Source organism: Gavialis gangeticus, unplaced genomic scaffold (assembly GCF_001723915.1).
Source record: "Gavialis gangeticus isolate Ggan-Ray unplaced genomic scaffold, GavGan_comp1, whole genome shotgun sequence".
NCBI lineage: Eukaryota > Metazoa > Chordata > Crocodylia > Gavialidae > Gavialis > Gavialis gangeticus.
Window position 1 is genome coordinate 32,981,675 of NW_017729026.1, and position 16,903 is coordinate 32,998,577.

The 16,903-nt window shown below is 43.0% G+C and overlaps 1 protein-coding gene across 1 annotated transcript in view; it reads left to right on the forward strand.

Annotated features, from left to right (window-relative positions):
• Nucleotides 1-16,903, forward strand: part of PREP (prolyl endopeptidase) — a 211,945-nt gene that overhangs the window by 40,224 nt on the left and 154,818 nt on the right. The window contains exon 7 of the mRNA XM_019520156.1: nucleotides 8,072-8,177. Within this exon, the coding sequence (XP_019375701.1) occupies nucleotides 8,072-8,177 (106 nt within the window). The remainder of the gene's footprint in view (nucleotides 1-8,071; nucleotides 8,178-16,903) is intronic.

Genomic DNA, 16,903 nt, shown 5'->3' on the forward strand with positions numbered 1-16,903 from the left:
ACAGACAAGTTTGAGGGTGGGTTTTGTTTTTTTATATATAAAATAAACAAGCTACTGGCAAACACTGACTTGTGGCATCAAAAAAAAAATCTGGACTGGACAGTTCTGTCCATGATTGGCAGGTTGGGGAGAGAGGGAAACAGGAAGTGCCCTAATACTGAGTTAAACAAGTATAGCTTAAGTATACTGTAGTTATGACCATTAGTACATTTATTATTCTGTGAAAAGATAGATTATTGGGTAAACTGCTGTATAAAGAAACGTCTTACCTCACTTGTGTCCTGTCTAAACAGGGTCGCTGTTGCACCACTTGGCTCTCCACTGGCTTTTCCTAATGCTGAGCCTGAATCGATCTTCTAGGAGTTTGTGGCCATTACTCCTGGTTTTCCCCTCAGGTGCCCTGGTGAACAGTTGCTCACCAAGCCCTTGATGTACTCCCCCAGTGTAGCGCTAAGCTGCTACCTGGTCCCCTCTCAGCCTTCTTTTCTCAGGCTGAAGAGTTCCAGATCCCTCAGCCTTTCCTTGTATGGCTTGCCATATAAGACTGATCATACGGGTGGTTTTTCTTTGGACTCTCTTAAGCTTGTCCACATCCTTGTGAAAGTGTGGTTCCCAAAACTGGACGCAATACTCCAGCTGCGGTCTCATGGGTGCTGAGTAGAGCAGAAGAATCACCTCCTTGGCTTTGCTGGAGATGCATCGATTGATGCATGCCGGAGTATTATTTTTCCTACCGGCTACAGCATCACACTGCTGGCTCATATTCATACTGTGGTCTGTTATTACCCCCAGGTCCCTTTAATTCGTGATGCTAGTCAGTTTGATGCTGCCAAGCCTATAGGTGTGTTGAGGGGTTGCTTGTTCCTAAGTAGAGCACTTCACATTTCTCAGTGTTGAACTTCATAAGGTTCTGATCCACCCAACTTGCTAGCATATCTAGATCCGCCTGTATCTGTAGCTTATCTTCAAGCGTGACCACGCTTCCCCATAACTTTGTGTCATCCACAAACTTGGCCAGTGAGCTCTTCATCTCCACATCCAAATCGTTAATAAAGATGTTGAAAAGTACTGGACCAAGCACCAACCTGTGCAGGATACTGCTGCACACTTCTCACCAGGATGACACCAGTCCATTCACTACAAGACTCTGGGTTCTATCCTGTAGCCAGTTTCTCACCCACCTGACTGTCTTGGAGTTAAGCCCACAATCCTCCAATTTTCTCATGAGGATATTATAGGATACTAGATCAAAGGCGTTTTGGAAGTCAAGGTATACAATGTCAACCTGCTGTCTTGTATCCAGGTGGCAAGTTACCTGGTCATAGAAAGAGATGAGGTTGGTAAGGCAAGACCTCTCCACGATGAAGCCATGCTGGCTCTCATTCAGAATCTTACCTTCTGCAGGCTAATTGCAGATAGACTCCTTGATGAACTTTTCTAGGATTTTCCCTAGGATGGAAGTTAGGCTGATTGGCCTATAGTCCTCCCTCCTGGCCTTCTTGTGGATTGGCACAACACTGGCCCTCTTCCAGTCCTCAGGGACTTCTTCACAGTACCACGGGTTGTGGAATAATTTCACCAGGGAATCTGCAATGACTTTGAGCAGCTCCTTCAGCACTCTCAGATGAAGATCATTTGGTCCCGCTGACTTGTATATGTCTAATTTTTTTAATTGGCCATATACCAGTTCTACGGCAATAGTTGGAAGGTGATTTATTCTTACTGTGTTCATCCTCTACTCTCCCTGGTGTGATTTTTTTTTTTTTTTTTTTTTTTTCCCCCTTGGTCTGGTGAAAGACCGAGGTAAAGTAGTCATCTTCAGTCTTCCTCTTCTCCTTCTCTGGTAGTGCCATTCTGGTAACTTCTTTTCCTGTGTATTCTTCTGGACTCCTTTGAACATGCCCATACCATGCCAGTCTTCTCTTATACTTTTTTAGATGCCTCCACTACATTCACTGATCCTGCAGTATAACGAAAATAAATATGTTTTAAAATATGAAAATGAATTGGAACAGCATGTAACAATAACTAGTTACTTTGAACTAAGTGTTGAGCTTCATGTTTTTTCTGTGCAGCTATCCTTAATTTTGATTTCTGTGTCTGTATAGAGCATGACTGAACTGTTTCAAACCTTTTCACAACCTATTTCCATCATATCTGTCCTCTCAGTCAGTACTGAGAAAATGATTCCTGCCTCAGACTAGGCTGCCAGCTTTCATTGCTTACTTGTTAAATTTTCAGGCAAGCACTTTTGCATTTGCCATTATCCTGCTGGTTATGCTTGGGAAGAGTGTGTCTAGATCAATGATTTTGGATTACTTTAAAAACAACTCATTAATTAGGAAAGATAAAACTTAGAGTTGTTACTTCTTTCACTCTCTATGTAGACAAACATTTACAAAAGCTTTAGTCATTTGGCTAAATTGACATTTTCCCTCCTTCTAGGACCCTTAGGCAGCCTCCCTTTAAATAAATCAACCTATTAAATCAAGGCAAGGCAGGAAAAAGTGAAGGGAGGGTATTCTGGAGCCAGAGCAGAGCAGGAGCTATGTGGCCACCAGAAGGCATCACAGCTGCTCCTGGGGCTAAACCTGCTACAGGCATATACCAAAACAAGGCTCCCTCATTAATCAACCAGGCAGCCTACAGCTATGATTCTCATGCAACACAATGTTAGCACTGTTAGGCATGCAAAGATGATTCACAATATAAGCTTAGAAATTTCAAATAGAAAAAAGAGTGAAAACTAGGGTCTAGCATTTTCCAAGGGGTGCCTTGAGACCATTTAGGTGTGCCTAGAATCTAAAATGGTTAAATATTACTGCTCTATAGGCTTCAACTAGCTGCTTTGCCAAGGTGGTGTCTGCTGCCCATAGCAGCACAGCTTGCTCTAAAACATTCTCCTACAGCCTTATGGCTCCTGTTTCTGTACTTTTGTTGCTGCTGGCTAATCTGAAGTGTTTTCTTTCTGGGTTACAAAAGTCTGAGCCTTAAAGGGGCCCCTGCTCCATTCTCTTGCTTCTTATCCTTCTGGAGGTAACAAGATTAGGCGTTCCTGTTATAGCTGGAAGTTGAATCTTTGCATGTAGTACCCAAAAGATAAAACCTGGAAACTGCAGTTGCTCTAGTAAAGGCTTAAGCTAGGGGTCTGGAGGTCAAGGGGGTTTAAATCCTGTTCCTGATGTATGTGGAAGATGAGACTGTTGTATGCAACTTAGAGTGGAATGTCTCTGATAAAGGTTTTGTACTGAAAAGCCATGCTCTATAAGGCTATTAACAAACACACCTTTTAACTACTGTAAAGGTGGAATGGAGAGCTGCCACTTGAAAGTGTGCATCAGCTATTACAATGTAACTCTTACATCTGTGTACTCTTCTAGCCATGCTAAATTTTTGTAACTTCAGCCCTAATTGAAACAGGATTAAAGTTACAATAGTATTGCTACACTTTCATGTCTTTTCCTGTAGCATTATGTTACAGTTGGGTTAGTTTACATTGGTATAATTATATATTAATTCAGTGGTCACATTTGCCTATATCCTAAATTAGTTTGACACACATTTTGCTTGTATAACCCCTAGTCAGAAATTCATTTCTGTACTTAATCCACAGAAAATGTAAGAAATGTAAGGCTGGACCTGATCGTAGAATGATAGACTTATAGAAAATTAGGGTTGGAAGGGACCTCAGGAGGTCATCTAGTCCAAGCCTCTACTCAAAGTGGGACCAGCCCCAACTATCATACCAGCCAAGACTTTGTCTAGCTAGGGTTTAAAAACCTCCAAGAATGGAGAGTCCACAACTTCTCTGAGTAAACCTGTCTTAGTGCTTTACTACCCTCCTCATGAGAGAGTTCTTCCTAACCTCTAACCTAAACTTCCCTTGCTGCAACTTGAGACCATTGCTACTTGTTCTGTCATCTGCCATCGCTGAGAACAGTCTAGCTCCATCCTCTTTGGAACCACCCTTCAGGTAGTTGAAGGTTGTTGTTAAATCCCCTCTCAGTCTTTGCTTGTCTAGACTAAGTAAACCCAGTTCCTTCAGCCTCTTCTCAGAAGTCATATACAACAGCTGCATAACCAGTTGTGTTGCTGTCCACTGAACTCTCTCCAACTTGCTGCATCCTTTCTGTAGTGGGTATACAGTACTCCAGGTGTGGCCTCACCAGTGCCAAATAAGGGGGAATAATCACTTCCCTCAATCCACTGACAATGCTCCTACTGATGCAGCCCAGTATGCCATTAGCGTTCTTGGCAACAAGGGCACACAGTTGGCTCATTTTCAGCTTGTCAGCTGTAACCCGCAGTTCCTTTTTTGCAGAGCTGCTGCTTAGCCAGTCAGTACCTGGCTTGTACCAGTGCATGAGACCCGTTCCGTCCTAAGTGCAGGACTTTGAACTTGTCATTATTGAACCTCGTGAGATTTCTTGTGGTCCAATCCTCCAATTTATCTAGGTCTCCCTGAATCTTAGCCACTAGTGTATCAGCTTCTTCCCCAGTTTGGTGTCAGCTGCAGACTTGCTGAGGGTGCACTCTGTGGTATCTTCCAGGTTGTTGATGAAGATATTAAGCAAGACCAGCTCCAGGACTGATCCCTGCGACACTCCACTTGATATTAGCTTTCATTCAACATCTTGGAGAATTCTTGCACTTATATTTAGTAGTGTAAATATGGATTTAATAAATTAATTTTTAGGCAACAAGGACTCTTAATCTGCAAATAGATGTCTGTGTTTGCACTCCCTAACTTCTGTTGGGACATGTCAGTTTGAGTAGGATTTTACAGTAGGTTTAAGTACGTGCTGACATAGAAGGGATAACAGAATTGTGGCCCATATTGTGGAAGTATTCACATTTATAATATATAATTTTCCAAGATAAGCACAGTCATTGGGTAGATTTAAGGTTAGCCCAGACTAGTACAGACCCTAACCTGTTATGTGGAGTCTCTAAAGTAAGAATTGGTTTGAACAATTCTTGTAGCAGTTGACTGAAATACAAATACAAATGGGTACTTTTTATCCAAGGGCAGAATACCAGAAATGGCTGCTTTTTTTTTTGTTGACACTTTTGGAGTGTCATCAAATTATGTTCGAGTTCTGTTACAATTTAATTGATTTGCTATGGTTCTTGTTGGGTAATTATGTTCAATAAGGGTCTGTCAAGTCAATTTATTACAGTATCAACTGGCACTGTATATTAAGCATAATGGATTCACGCAAACTTGACTATTATAAAATGACTGTGGAAAGGAGAGATTAAACTGAGTTTCATTTGTTTTTTTATCTTAGACCATTAACTGTTATATCAGTAAGCATTTGTTTTAATATAGTAAATATTTGCGTGGCAGAAGAGTAAATAGATTTTGTTCAAATCAGTTGACATGCATCAATCATGTAGTCATCTGAGAAATCATGAACTTGTAGGTCATACTGAAATTATTTGGCAAGTACTGTATCTGAATCCTGGTTGCTGCTTTCCACTGTCTTTTGATGGAGAAGACAGGCAGGGCTTACGGCACTTTTACATATGCTTTCAGGGTGGGAGGGTAGTACTTTAATTAGAGCAGCTTCAAGAGCCACTCTGATGAAAGCACCACCACATTTTGCTTATCGGCATCCCCATGCTTCAAAACAGCAGTGGGGGGCACTTGAGTGAAAGCTCATTTTATGAGCTTTAGTTCATGTGTCTCTGCTTGCATTTTGAAGCACGGGGACACTGATACATGAGACGTGGGAGGATGCTGAAACGTGGTAAATGTGAAATGTGGTAGGATCCTGGGGTTCTTTGATGTACTTTCAAGGGTGCCATGGGGTACCCTTGGAAGTCGCACAGTGTTGGCACAGTTAGGTGTGCAAACATGATTCACATGCTAAAGTCAGAAATTTCAAATAGGAATCCATAGTTTTAAAAACATTCTGACCTATGGTGGTCTTTCTGAATTGTTTGAAACAAAATAATTGCTCTATCTTTTTCTAAAGTCTAAAAGCAAATAAAAATGAAGAGCTGGCATTTTCCTAAAAGTGCTTTGAGTCCAAGGAAGTATGTCTTGAGTCCCAAAAGGGTGAGAACCAGTTGTGTGACTGTTTCCTCAGTTTCTGATAGTAGGATTATATGATGACTTGTAGATGAAGGGAACATCTGGGAGTTTAGTTGGATATAGTCAACTCCTTTATTATGACGCTGCAGATAACTCTGTCTCAGACCAGGATTTGCAGCTGTACTATTAATTTTCAGTATTAGTTTGAATGCATATAATGTGAAGACTTCACAGTCTGCTAACTATCTGAATAAGTATGAATATGAAATTAGCCTTCTCACTGACATTCAACACGCATTTCATGTTCTTTGTGACTCCTTTTTCTACAGGTTTTATTACATAATCATTATATAAAATGCTTTCCAGAATTGTTGAGTACTCACCATTAATATTCTAAAGTGCTTGGGAAAATCTTTTTATCCTCATATTTATCTACTACAGACTCCTCCTTTTGTCATCCTCACCCCATTGCTGTCTGACTGAAGGCCAGCTCTGAAATCTCTCATTTAGTAATAATGGCCAGTCCTCCTTAAGATGCTGCTTCCCCCCCTTTTTTTTTTTTTCAGGTGCAAAGACCCGGATCTGATATCTTAAAAATAGTTCTTGATTTTTAATATTTAATATACTTAGTACCTAACAGACACCTACAAGTTTGCCTTCTATTTTTATTTATTTTATGTGTTTTCTCCCCAAAGTAAGCTGACCCCTTTTTAAAAATATATATCTTGGGTAGACAAAGCCTTGCCTGGGATGATATAGCTGGGGTGGTTCTGCTTTGAGCAGGGGATTGGACTAGATGTCCTTCTGCAGTTCCTTCCAAATCTTAATTTTCTGTGATTCTATCATCTGCCACACTTCGCTAACAAGAGCAAGAGCCTTGCATTCTTTTCTTCCTCAATACAGAAACACCACAGTTCAGAGGGTCTGTATCTGTCACATAGCTTCAGCTAATGTCAGGAACCTGTACAGGGGCCACCCAGAGCCCCAAGTTTCTCCCTATTTTACCATTGTTTGTCCCAAGGAACAGATGAATGTTGCCCTGGAATAATTCCTTATCTCTGCCAATCTCATCTCCACTGCCCTTATGCTGGCCTCCACAGCTGCAGTGAAGGAGTCTCTGTTTGCTCTAGGAAAACTGTACGACGTTAAATTTAAAGACAGAAAGAAAAAATAATGTTTCTTACCTTTTCATCTGGCTATACCCTAGCCTTTCTGAGAGTCCTGCCACTGTTTTCAGAGATCAGCCTTCCTGCTGATTCTACCAGCCTTGGCTGCTGGGGCCTCGGACCTTTTGCCAGCTTGGGAAATATTCAAAACAACACTATTCTCTCATAGTTAAACTCTAAAAACCCTCCAAAGCCAGTCCCTCAATATCAGCATTTTAATTATTCAATTATTCTAATTGCTCATGAGTCACCCAAATTCTCCAGAAATTTCTGGCCACCCTGAGGTTCCTGGAATTCCTCTGGCTAGAGGGCTATTTCTCTCAGATGTTTTCTATAGAGTTGATTTCCCTATTGCATACAGGTCTACAATGCCCTTTGTATGTGCTAAGTACCTCACTTGATTTTCTTCCAGTTACATTGTGAAATTACAAATGTACATTTATATCAAATACTATATTACATACCAATATGAAAATGACTAAACTGAACCCAGCTTCATACTAGCTTCAAATAGAAACTAAACACCACAGGAATAAAGACTATCCATGCATGCCACACGATGAACCCGAAAGACAACTTGGTTTTGGGATGAGTCCATGACAGCTAGACTGCATTGTCAGTAGGATTTGAATATGTAAGAAAATTTCTATATCTATTAAAATTCCATGCACTGTACAGCCTTTCCCAAGAGAATTTGAAAGCATCACCTTAATTTAGATTTGTATACAATGATTTTAATTCTTAAGTTTTATAGTAAAATGGCACATCTAATTGACTATTTTTAGTGCCATGTATATTCCTAACTTTTCTACTCAAGACATCTTATGCAAAAGAATGAGTTTTCCTAATCTCTGACTCCTTGCAGGTTTCTGATGATGGCCAGTATGTCTTGCTGTCCATACGAGAAGGATGTGATCCAGTGAATAGGCTGTGGTACTGTGATCTACAGAAGGAATCAAATAGTATAACAGGTAAAGATTTTAAAAATTCCTTCCTTTTATTTTTCTACCTTGTATGACCTCAGATCATATTTTTCCTATAACAAGAAATAATACACAGCCAAGGGCCTGTCTGCACATGCAGGTAAAGGCACAGTGGCATCTAATGCACAATCCACCCGCCCATGCCTCCTTCTGTGCCACACATGCATAGCAGGAGAAGCGATTGTGTATTAAATCCCATCACACTTTATTGCCAGTTCAGGAGGAGCCTGAGATCATGATCCCACACATTTGACGCTGCTCGCAGCGGGTCAGTATTCCCTGTTGTGCCCCCACTGTGAGTCCTGCAACCAATGTGTGCTCCAGGGCTCTCAGTGGAGGTAGCCCAGGGAATACTGCCACCACTGTGAGCCTCATCAGGTGCTGGACTTGCAGCAAGGGGTGGAGCTTGCATGGTAGACAGTGGGGAGAACACTGCTGCTGCTGCAAGCCCCATCAGGTGTGGGGCTTGCAGCAGTGACTGCATTCTCCCTGCTGTCAATGCTGTGATCTCTGCGCCTCACGAGGCTTGCAGCAGCAGCAGTGTTCTCCCATGTGCCCATGCTGCGAGCTCCACAACTGATGAAGCATGCAGGGAGGGCAGCATTCTTCCAGCTGCAAGCCCCACAGCTGACTAGGATCACAGCACTGGCAGTGCAGGTATGCTGCTGCCATAGCAAGTCTTGTCAGTGTGGGGCTGGCAGCAGGTGGTGCATCCTTGTGATTGGGAGCCCCTCAGTTGATGGGGCTCCCAGCCACAGGGGAGTACTTGGCCACATATTCAGTTATTAGTGTGATGAGAACAAGCTACAAAGTTATTACACTTTTTTGTGGAATAACTTTGTAGCTTATTGCTTGTTTTATCACACCTTTAATTGGTTGAGTGTGTAGCTAGGTCACAACTTAAGGTGTATGACCTAACCACAGACATATTGCATCTTTAAAAAAATGGGAATATTTTTTATGCCTGAATTTTGTGGCATCTGTAAATTCAAATGATTTTCTTCAGTTTCAAAAAAGTACCCAACCTCGGTACACTTTTCTGTACAGTATGAATAAAATTGCATAAAATGTGTAAGACTTTTTTAGACATACCTGTGCACTCACAAAAGTTTTATTTTATAATATAGATTCATCCAAAAAAAATAATTTTAGTAGTTGTCACTCCATCAGTACTTCAAATATAGATATCTACCTTATTGTTTTATGAACACTCCTTGTACGTTCTGTAGTTGTTGTTGTTGCTTATGGAACTACTAGTCTTAATCTTGCTTTTTAGCCTCACCAATAAGAGTAAAATATACAGTACTTTCATATGCTGCTTCTACCTGTTTTATGCGAGAGTCTGGAGTTATTTGCATGTCAGTAGATTTATTGACCTGTGTTTCCTAGAATCTGAGGCTATTGAAAATCTCTTCCCTAATAAGGTCTGAGCAGACAGCATAACACAGGGGTGTGCAAAATATGGCCCGCAGGCCAGATGCAGCCTGAGAGGCCATTCTGTCTGATCCATGGGGCCCTAATAAAGTTTTGAAAATTAAAATTTATCTGTCCTTGGTTCCTGTCAAAAATGACAGGAACCAGGGGCAGTAGGACCCAAGAGAATTGTTAGTGGGATCCTGCAACAGCAGGGCCTACCCGGCCCCTCCCCCTCAGCTGGAAGCCCCAGTAGGGGCTTCTGACCTGGGACCACATGGCTGCCCTGGCGCTGGAAGCTCAGGTAAAGGAGGTGGGGGGAAAGGGAGGGAAGGAGCTGGTGTGGAGCATGGGGAAAGTGGTCCCTTTCCCGCCCTGTGGCTGGTGCTTCCTGCTGCAGCCACTCGCAACCTGCACGGGACTGTCGTGAGTAGGCACAGGCAGCCCCGGCTGCAGCGTGGGGCGCTGGCCACAAGGCAGGCGAGGGGCCGCTTTTCCCCTGCACTCAGCACCAGATTGTAACCCGCACTGCACCGGCTCCGGGCTCACCCGTTGGGGCTGCGCCACAGTAGCAGCAGCTGCGGCCCCCCTCCCCGCTTGCCACGCTGGGCAGCGTTTGCTGCTGCTGCCTGCCTGGAGCTCGTGCTGTGGTAGGCTGTGGTGAGACTGCCACCTCCGCCCCTGTGTTGCCCAGCACTCAAGGTCCAGGCAAGCAGCAGCATCAAACACTGCCCAGAGCAGCAAGCGGGAAGACTGCAGCCCCTGTGGGTGAGCCCGGAGCCAGCGCAGGGCCCAGGCTGGCAGCAGGGGTGGGTTAAAAGCTGGTGCTGAGCAAGCAAGGGGGAAAAATCGACCCCTCCCCCACCCCATGGCTGGCACCCACACGGCAGCTGCTAGCAGCCCGTGTGGGGCTGCCTGTGCCTGCTCAGTACAGCCCCATGTGGGCTATGAGCGGCTGCAGCAGGGAGCATGGGCCACGGGGCAGGGGAGGGGCTACTTTTCCCCACACTTCTCACCAGCTCCTTCCCCGCTGGGGCTATGCGCTGTCCCCTGCCTGTACCACGGGGCTGGGGGGCACTGGGAGTGAGCAGGCATGGGAGCATAGGGCCAGCACCAGCAGGGCCCAAAGCAGGGCGGCAGGGGTACAGGGTCCTGGCCGGCAGGGGCTCTATGGGACCAGACCAGTTCCCCCCTCTCTTTGCTGGTGCAGTCCAGCCCAGCTCCACAGACCTCTGCCAGCCTATGCCCTGCTCTGGGCCCTACCGGTGCTGGCCCTGGTACATTGGTCCCAAGACATTGAGACATTGGTCCCAAGATGATGACCAGGGGCAGGGCATCTGTCAAGGGGCAGGGCTACCCATGTGGCCCTCGACAGCTTGCCAAAACTGGGTAAGCGGCCCTCCACCGGAAATAATTGCTTGCCCTGGCATAACAGGTATATGTGTGTACTCTTGGGTTCTTTCTGGGTTGAAATAGAAATTTACAGATGGTCTCAATAAAATGCCCCATAAAATCTTAAAGAGTAAAGAAAATCCTATTCTTATCTGTAAATAAGTATTCTTGGTTTAGTATAGCGATAAGTACCTTTCAGAAATATCGTGGAATATAAGGTGTGCTTTGGTTTCTTGCTTTTGGCATCTCGCTCTCCTTCATAGTTCTTGAGAATCCTTTAATTAGCTGGTTAATAACACTTAATAGTTGACATTTTCAGTATGGCTAGAGCATGCCCAGTTTTGAATATTTTATGTGCTGGTGTTAACTTCACAATAAATAGATGAGTCATTTCTTAAAAGCTCTTTTGAAAGACGAATCCTTCTCTAACATATGAGCATGTCACTCTTTCTACAGGCAGTACTTACTAATTCCTGCCTGTGTGCACTCATAATCTTACTATGGAAAGTTCAGTAATTGTTTAATGAGCTTTTTTACTTGTGATAACTGTAGCATAATAGGCCCAATGAAAATTGCCAGTGAAGCTACTCAGAAAGCTTCTTTGTAAATGTAAAGACAACATAAAAGACTGAAAATGAAGTGTCGAGCACAATGGGAATGGACTACAGAGGTATTTTGCTGAACAGCATGCTGCGTTGTCTGTAATTTGAACTGCAGATGCTGGGGGCCAGGGGATGCCAAAACTACACTTTTTTTTTCCTTTCTTGTGAGCATAGAGCTCAGCTTTGCAGATAATAGTGCAGTGGGGTCTCGGAAGACCACTTGGGGGCTAATGAAAGTTCTATTGTGTACTGCACAGCAGGAAGTAAAATGTCTGTATCCTTCAGTTTAATCTTTCATAGCCTTTTTCTTGAAGTCAGGTTGAATGTGGGTATATTTTATTTTACATAATATAAAATGTACTTAAGTGAGGAGGATTGTGCAGTATCAATGATAGACAATCTTGCTTCAATTAACTAAATTACAGGACATAAGAATTTTAAAAGCTCCTAACTGAGAACTTCCAGAATTATAGTAGTTACCAACATATACTTTTGTTGCTGGTGTAGTAATTGTAAATGTCCAGTATGTTTTGGTCATAGAAGACATTGGTGAAGTTGAGCAAAGTAATGTTATTCTGATTTCCATCTTCAAGTTAACTTTGGGAAGCAGCCTTAGTTGGAAATGTTGTTTTCATTTGGTGAATTCATGATGTAATATTGTACATGAAGCCATAATGCATTGTATATTCCAGCTTGGAGATGCTGCTTGGAAAAATAAAAAAAAAAAAAGGTCTTTGTGTCTTGCTGGAGTCTTGCTATGCCTTTCTGATTGCTGTTTTTTCTGTCTTTAGCTTTCTGTACATAAAGGAATGATGACTTGGGGAATCTGTCTGTACAACCTAGAAATTGTGCTTAAGGTTCTGAAATCTCTACACATATAATCACCAGATTGCCAGCTCCATTATCAATGTGCATCCCTTTATCTTTACCTAGTTGTAGCAGGGCACTAAGGTGCCTGCTACTTGGAGAGCTGGGATAACTCTGCAGGTGCTGGTTGCTGGGGCAACTAGAGGGAGCCAGTGACCCACACTTGCTAGCGGTCAGCTGACCAGAAGGGGCAGGGCCTGGCTCCCATTTAAACCCCAGGGTGGAGGCCAGGCAGGCAGTTCCATGCTGATAGCCAAGGGAAAAGGAACTCTGTTGGTGTGAGTAATGAGTAGAGGCTAACTGTAGGTACGGCCCGAGATTGGGGACAGATAGAGCAACTCTGGTGTGGCGAGAAGAAGGTTGGAGCCAGATGGCTTAGATTTATGTTATAGCCTAGGGGCTTGTGTTTTGTTTGCTATTTGAATCGGAGGTTTGGGTGAGGCTATTAGGGGTTGGAGGAGGCCTCATACGGGACCCACGATAGCATGGCAATCCCAGCCCCGGAGACAGGGTAGTGAGAAACCCCAGAAAGGGGGCAGCAAGACAGGGTTGCGGAGAGCCCGAAACCCCCAGGGAGAGAGGGAAGTTGCTGCTTGTTTTAAGCTTAGTCTCCCTCCTGGCCCTTCCTGCCCGCCTGCCGGCGCAAATGCCAACGCAAGTGCTGGCATGCTCGTACAGAGTGTGCCTGTTTGCACGCTCTGTTCGTGCGGCTTGGGAGCACGGCTCCCTACTGACTCAGCTAAGAGGGATCCGGGGGCCTTCCCCTCTGGATCCGGCTCAGCTGCGTCCGGTGCCTCTGCCCACTTACCTTAGGGGGATCAGCTGCTGCTGCCCCCGCTGCTGGCTCCGCTGCGTCCGCCTCCTCCTTGGGTCTGGTAAGGGAGCACATGTGCGTGCGGGACACACATGTGCCTGGATCCCTTCTCTCTCCACTGCTCCTGGCTCCTGAGAAAACTGAGTGCCAATTTTTTTTATGAAGTGTTTTTAGGTTTATGTTAAGCAGTTAAACAGCCTTAAAATATGACCCAAACCACCAAAATTTAATGACAAATCTTTTAATCAAAATGACTGCCTTTAATTGCCAACTTGTATATAGTGTGAAGTTCTGTCTCAGTGTGTCTAGGCTGAGATTTTCAACAAGTGTCTAGACAGCTTAATGGAAATATAAGTCTTAATAAAACCCAGTTTCAATATTACTATAGAGCTTATTCCTATGCTTATTAATGAATATAGTGTTTGCTACTTATAATTCTAAGCTATAAGTTTAGAACTTACTTACGCTTGCTTACTACTAAGTGTTAGATGGATTTTGCTTGTCCTGTATTTAGTAAATCACTTAAAAGAATATAAAATGATTAGTTAATTTTGGTTTTCTGCAGCAGTGGCCCATATATAATGAAAGATGACATGTTTGTTACAAGTGTGCTACTTCATATTTAAGTGCATTCAGAACTCATGGTGTGTACAGTGTGGGCTTGATTCCCTGTGTTTTAAATCATTTATTTTTTTCAAGGAGACCAGGTTCTTTGGGTGAATCTGATATCTTTTATTAGACCAACTTAAATAGTTGGAAAAAAATGATGAAGCAAGCTTTCGGGTTCAAAAACCCTTTGTCAGGCTGAGGAAGTTTCAGCAGTTGGTGCGTGCTCTTCCTAGATGGAATGAAAAGTAAAGAAGCCAGAGGCTGGGCTGGTATGCATGCAAGACAGGTAGTCAGTGAAAATGTAGATTGAGGAGTCAGTGGGTGAGAGACAGGCTTGGAGGTGGGGGGCGGGGGAGAGAGAAGGGGGATGAATAGTGGAGAGATACCTGAGGAGTCAGATGTCAGGCAAGTTATAACGTGTCATGAATCCCATGTCTATATTTAGTCCATGATTTTTGGTATCCAGGAGGTTGATGAAGTGGAGTTGATAGGCTCATCTCTGGGAAGTGTTTTGAAAGTTTCCTTTGAGGATCACGACTGAGAGATTGGAGAGAGAGTGGTTTTCTTGTGAGAAATGTGCCCCCACAGGTAACTGGATATTCCTGTCTTTGATAGATTTCCAGTGTGTATTTATTCGGGTGCACAGTTGTTGTTTGGTCTCTCCTACATGTTTTCCATTAGGGCATTTGGTGCATTGGATGAGCTATATTACATTTCTGGAGGTGCGTCTGTAAGCTTCGGGAATGCCCATGGCTCTGGTGTGGGGTGTAGGAATTGTGGGGGTGCTGGAGATGTGTTGGCAAGTTTTGCATTTCTTGTCATGGCATGGTCTGGATCCTCTTGGTGTGTTGTGGGCCTGAGGAATTTTGCTTCTGGTGATGAGGTTAGCGAGGTTCGGTGCTTGTTTGAAGGCTAGGATGGGTGGCTCTGGGAAGATCTCTTTAAGAATAGGGTCTCTTTCTAGTGTGGGTTGCAATTGTTTGAGGGTTTTCTGTATGGTTTCAAGGGAGGGGTGATGTCATAACCAGCAGTGTGCGATTTGTGGGGTGTTTTCTGTACTGCAGCAGTTCTTCATGTGGTATCCGGGTGGCTCTTTCAAACATGCAATCTATCTCTCTGGAGCAGTGTCCTTGTTGGGTGAAAGCCTTTTTAAGATTGATGAGGTGGCAATTCCGGGTGTTCTCTTCAGTGCAAATTCGGTGGCATCTGAGGGCTTGGCTTTATATCACAGTTTTTTTGGTGTGTTTAGGGCAATTGCTGGTTTTGTGCAGATATGTATGTTGATCTGTGGGTTTCTTGTATAATGTGGTCTGTGTTTTATCATTCTGGATACTGATCATCATGTCTAAAAAGGAGATGTTGGTGCTGGAGTATTCTAGAGAAAGTCCGATGGAGGGATGGTGATTGAATTTCTGATGGAACTCAGTTAGAGATTGTAGGTCTTCAGTCCAGATGATGAAGATGTCATCGATATATCTTAAGTATAGCAAGGGTTTGATGGTGCAGTTCTTGAAGAAGTCTTCTTGCAGGTGTCTCATAAAAAGGTTGGCATACTCTGGGGCCATTTTGGTGCCCATAGCTGTTCCCATCGTCTGGAGGAGGTGTTGGTTATTAAAAGTGAAATTGTTGTGCGTGAGGATGAAGTGTATAAGGTCAGTAATATATTTGGATCTGTATTCTGAGTTGTAATCTTGTTCCTGTAGATATGTAAGGCAGGCTTGGATGCCATCCTGGTGTGGGATGTTGGTATATAGGCTAGTAATGTCCATGGTGGCTAGGAGGGTGTTGCTGGGAAGGTGATCTATGGTTTTTATTTATTTCAAAGCCTTTTTCTGGCTCCTTAGTCTGAGGGTACCTCATCTTTATTACTAGGGAGGAAGAGGAAAGGCAGGCCAGAAGCCAGTATCTCTGCCACATTCGCAGTGGTGACAACTTAACGAGATCATTTAGCCTCGCCTATGTTCTTCACTTCCTTAATTGGTCCTGTTTGACCCCTGGGCTATCAATCAGAAAAATCTTTACATTTCAGATGGATCTTTAGACTTTATATTCAGAATGAGAGGACTTTCAGACCTAAATGCAAGAGAGACCTACATGGATCTTTGGAAGGTGTGACAGAAGGATGAGACTCCATTGTTTCAAATGACATCCATAATTTCAGTTGTTTTCTCTCCTTTTCAGCTTTGTGACACATTAAATAGAAATTGATATTAAAGGTTAATAGGTGAGATTTTGGCCTGCTGAAAGTCAATGACAAATCTCCCATTCACTTCAGGAGAAATAGAGTGCTTATCTGACTCTGTATCCTGCACATTAAAGTAGTTTATAGTAAAGTTCTAAAAATAAATGTTGTTAACTATGTAAATCTGTAATGAACATAACTTTCTGGAAATATCATTTAAGTTACTAAAACTAAGAATCCATTTCCCAAAGTTATGTATAGAAAGTATATTTATCAGTCATTTTATTGGTAACATTATGTACTGTGTAGATAATCTATAATCAACAAGCTATACTGTGAACATATTTAAAAGGGGACATTTTAATTCTCTTTGGATTATTTGTTTTATAAATACAGGGTTGTAGGTTGTAGCTGTGTTGGACTAAGGACATAGGCAGACGAAAAATTTCCAACTATTTAGTTGGCCTAATAAAAGATATCGGATTTACCCAAAGAATCTTGTCTGCCTTGTTTTATAAATAGGTTTTCAGATTTAAGAAACTGTAACTACTTTTTCCATTATGACAAGGTTTTGTCTTTTTAAATTGCAGCTGGATGTGTAGTATTTCAGAGCACCTTAGGAATTTATTTTCGCACAGTGGTTTTTCTATTACTTGTGGGAATACGATAGCAATATAATGAACTGATTCTAATCTATGATTTACTGTCAACAAAATCTATTTCAGATGTCATATGAATTAATTTAAGGGCACTTTTATTGATTTTTATTCCCAGTGGTGTCTTCCCTTTTCTATGACAAGAAGTAATCACACTTTTGAGTGGGGGGGGGGGGGGG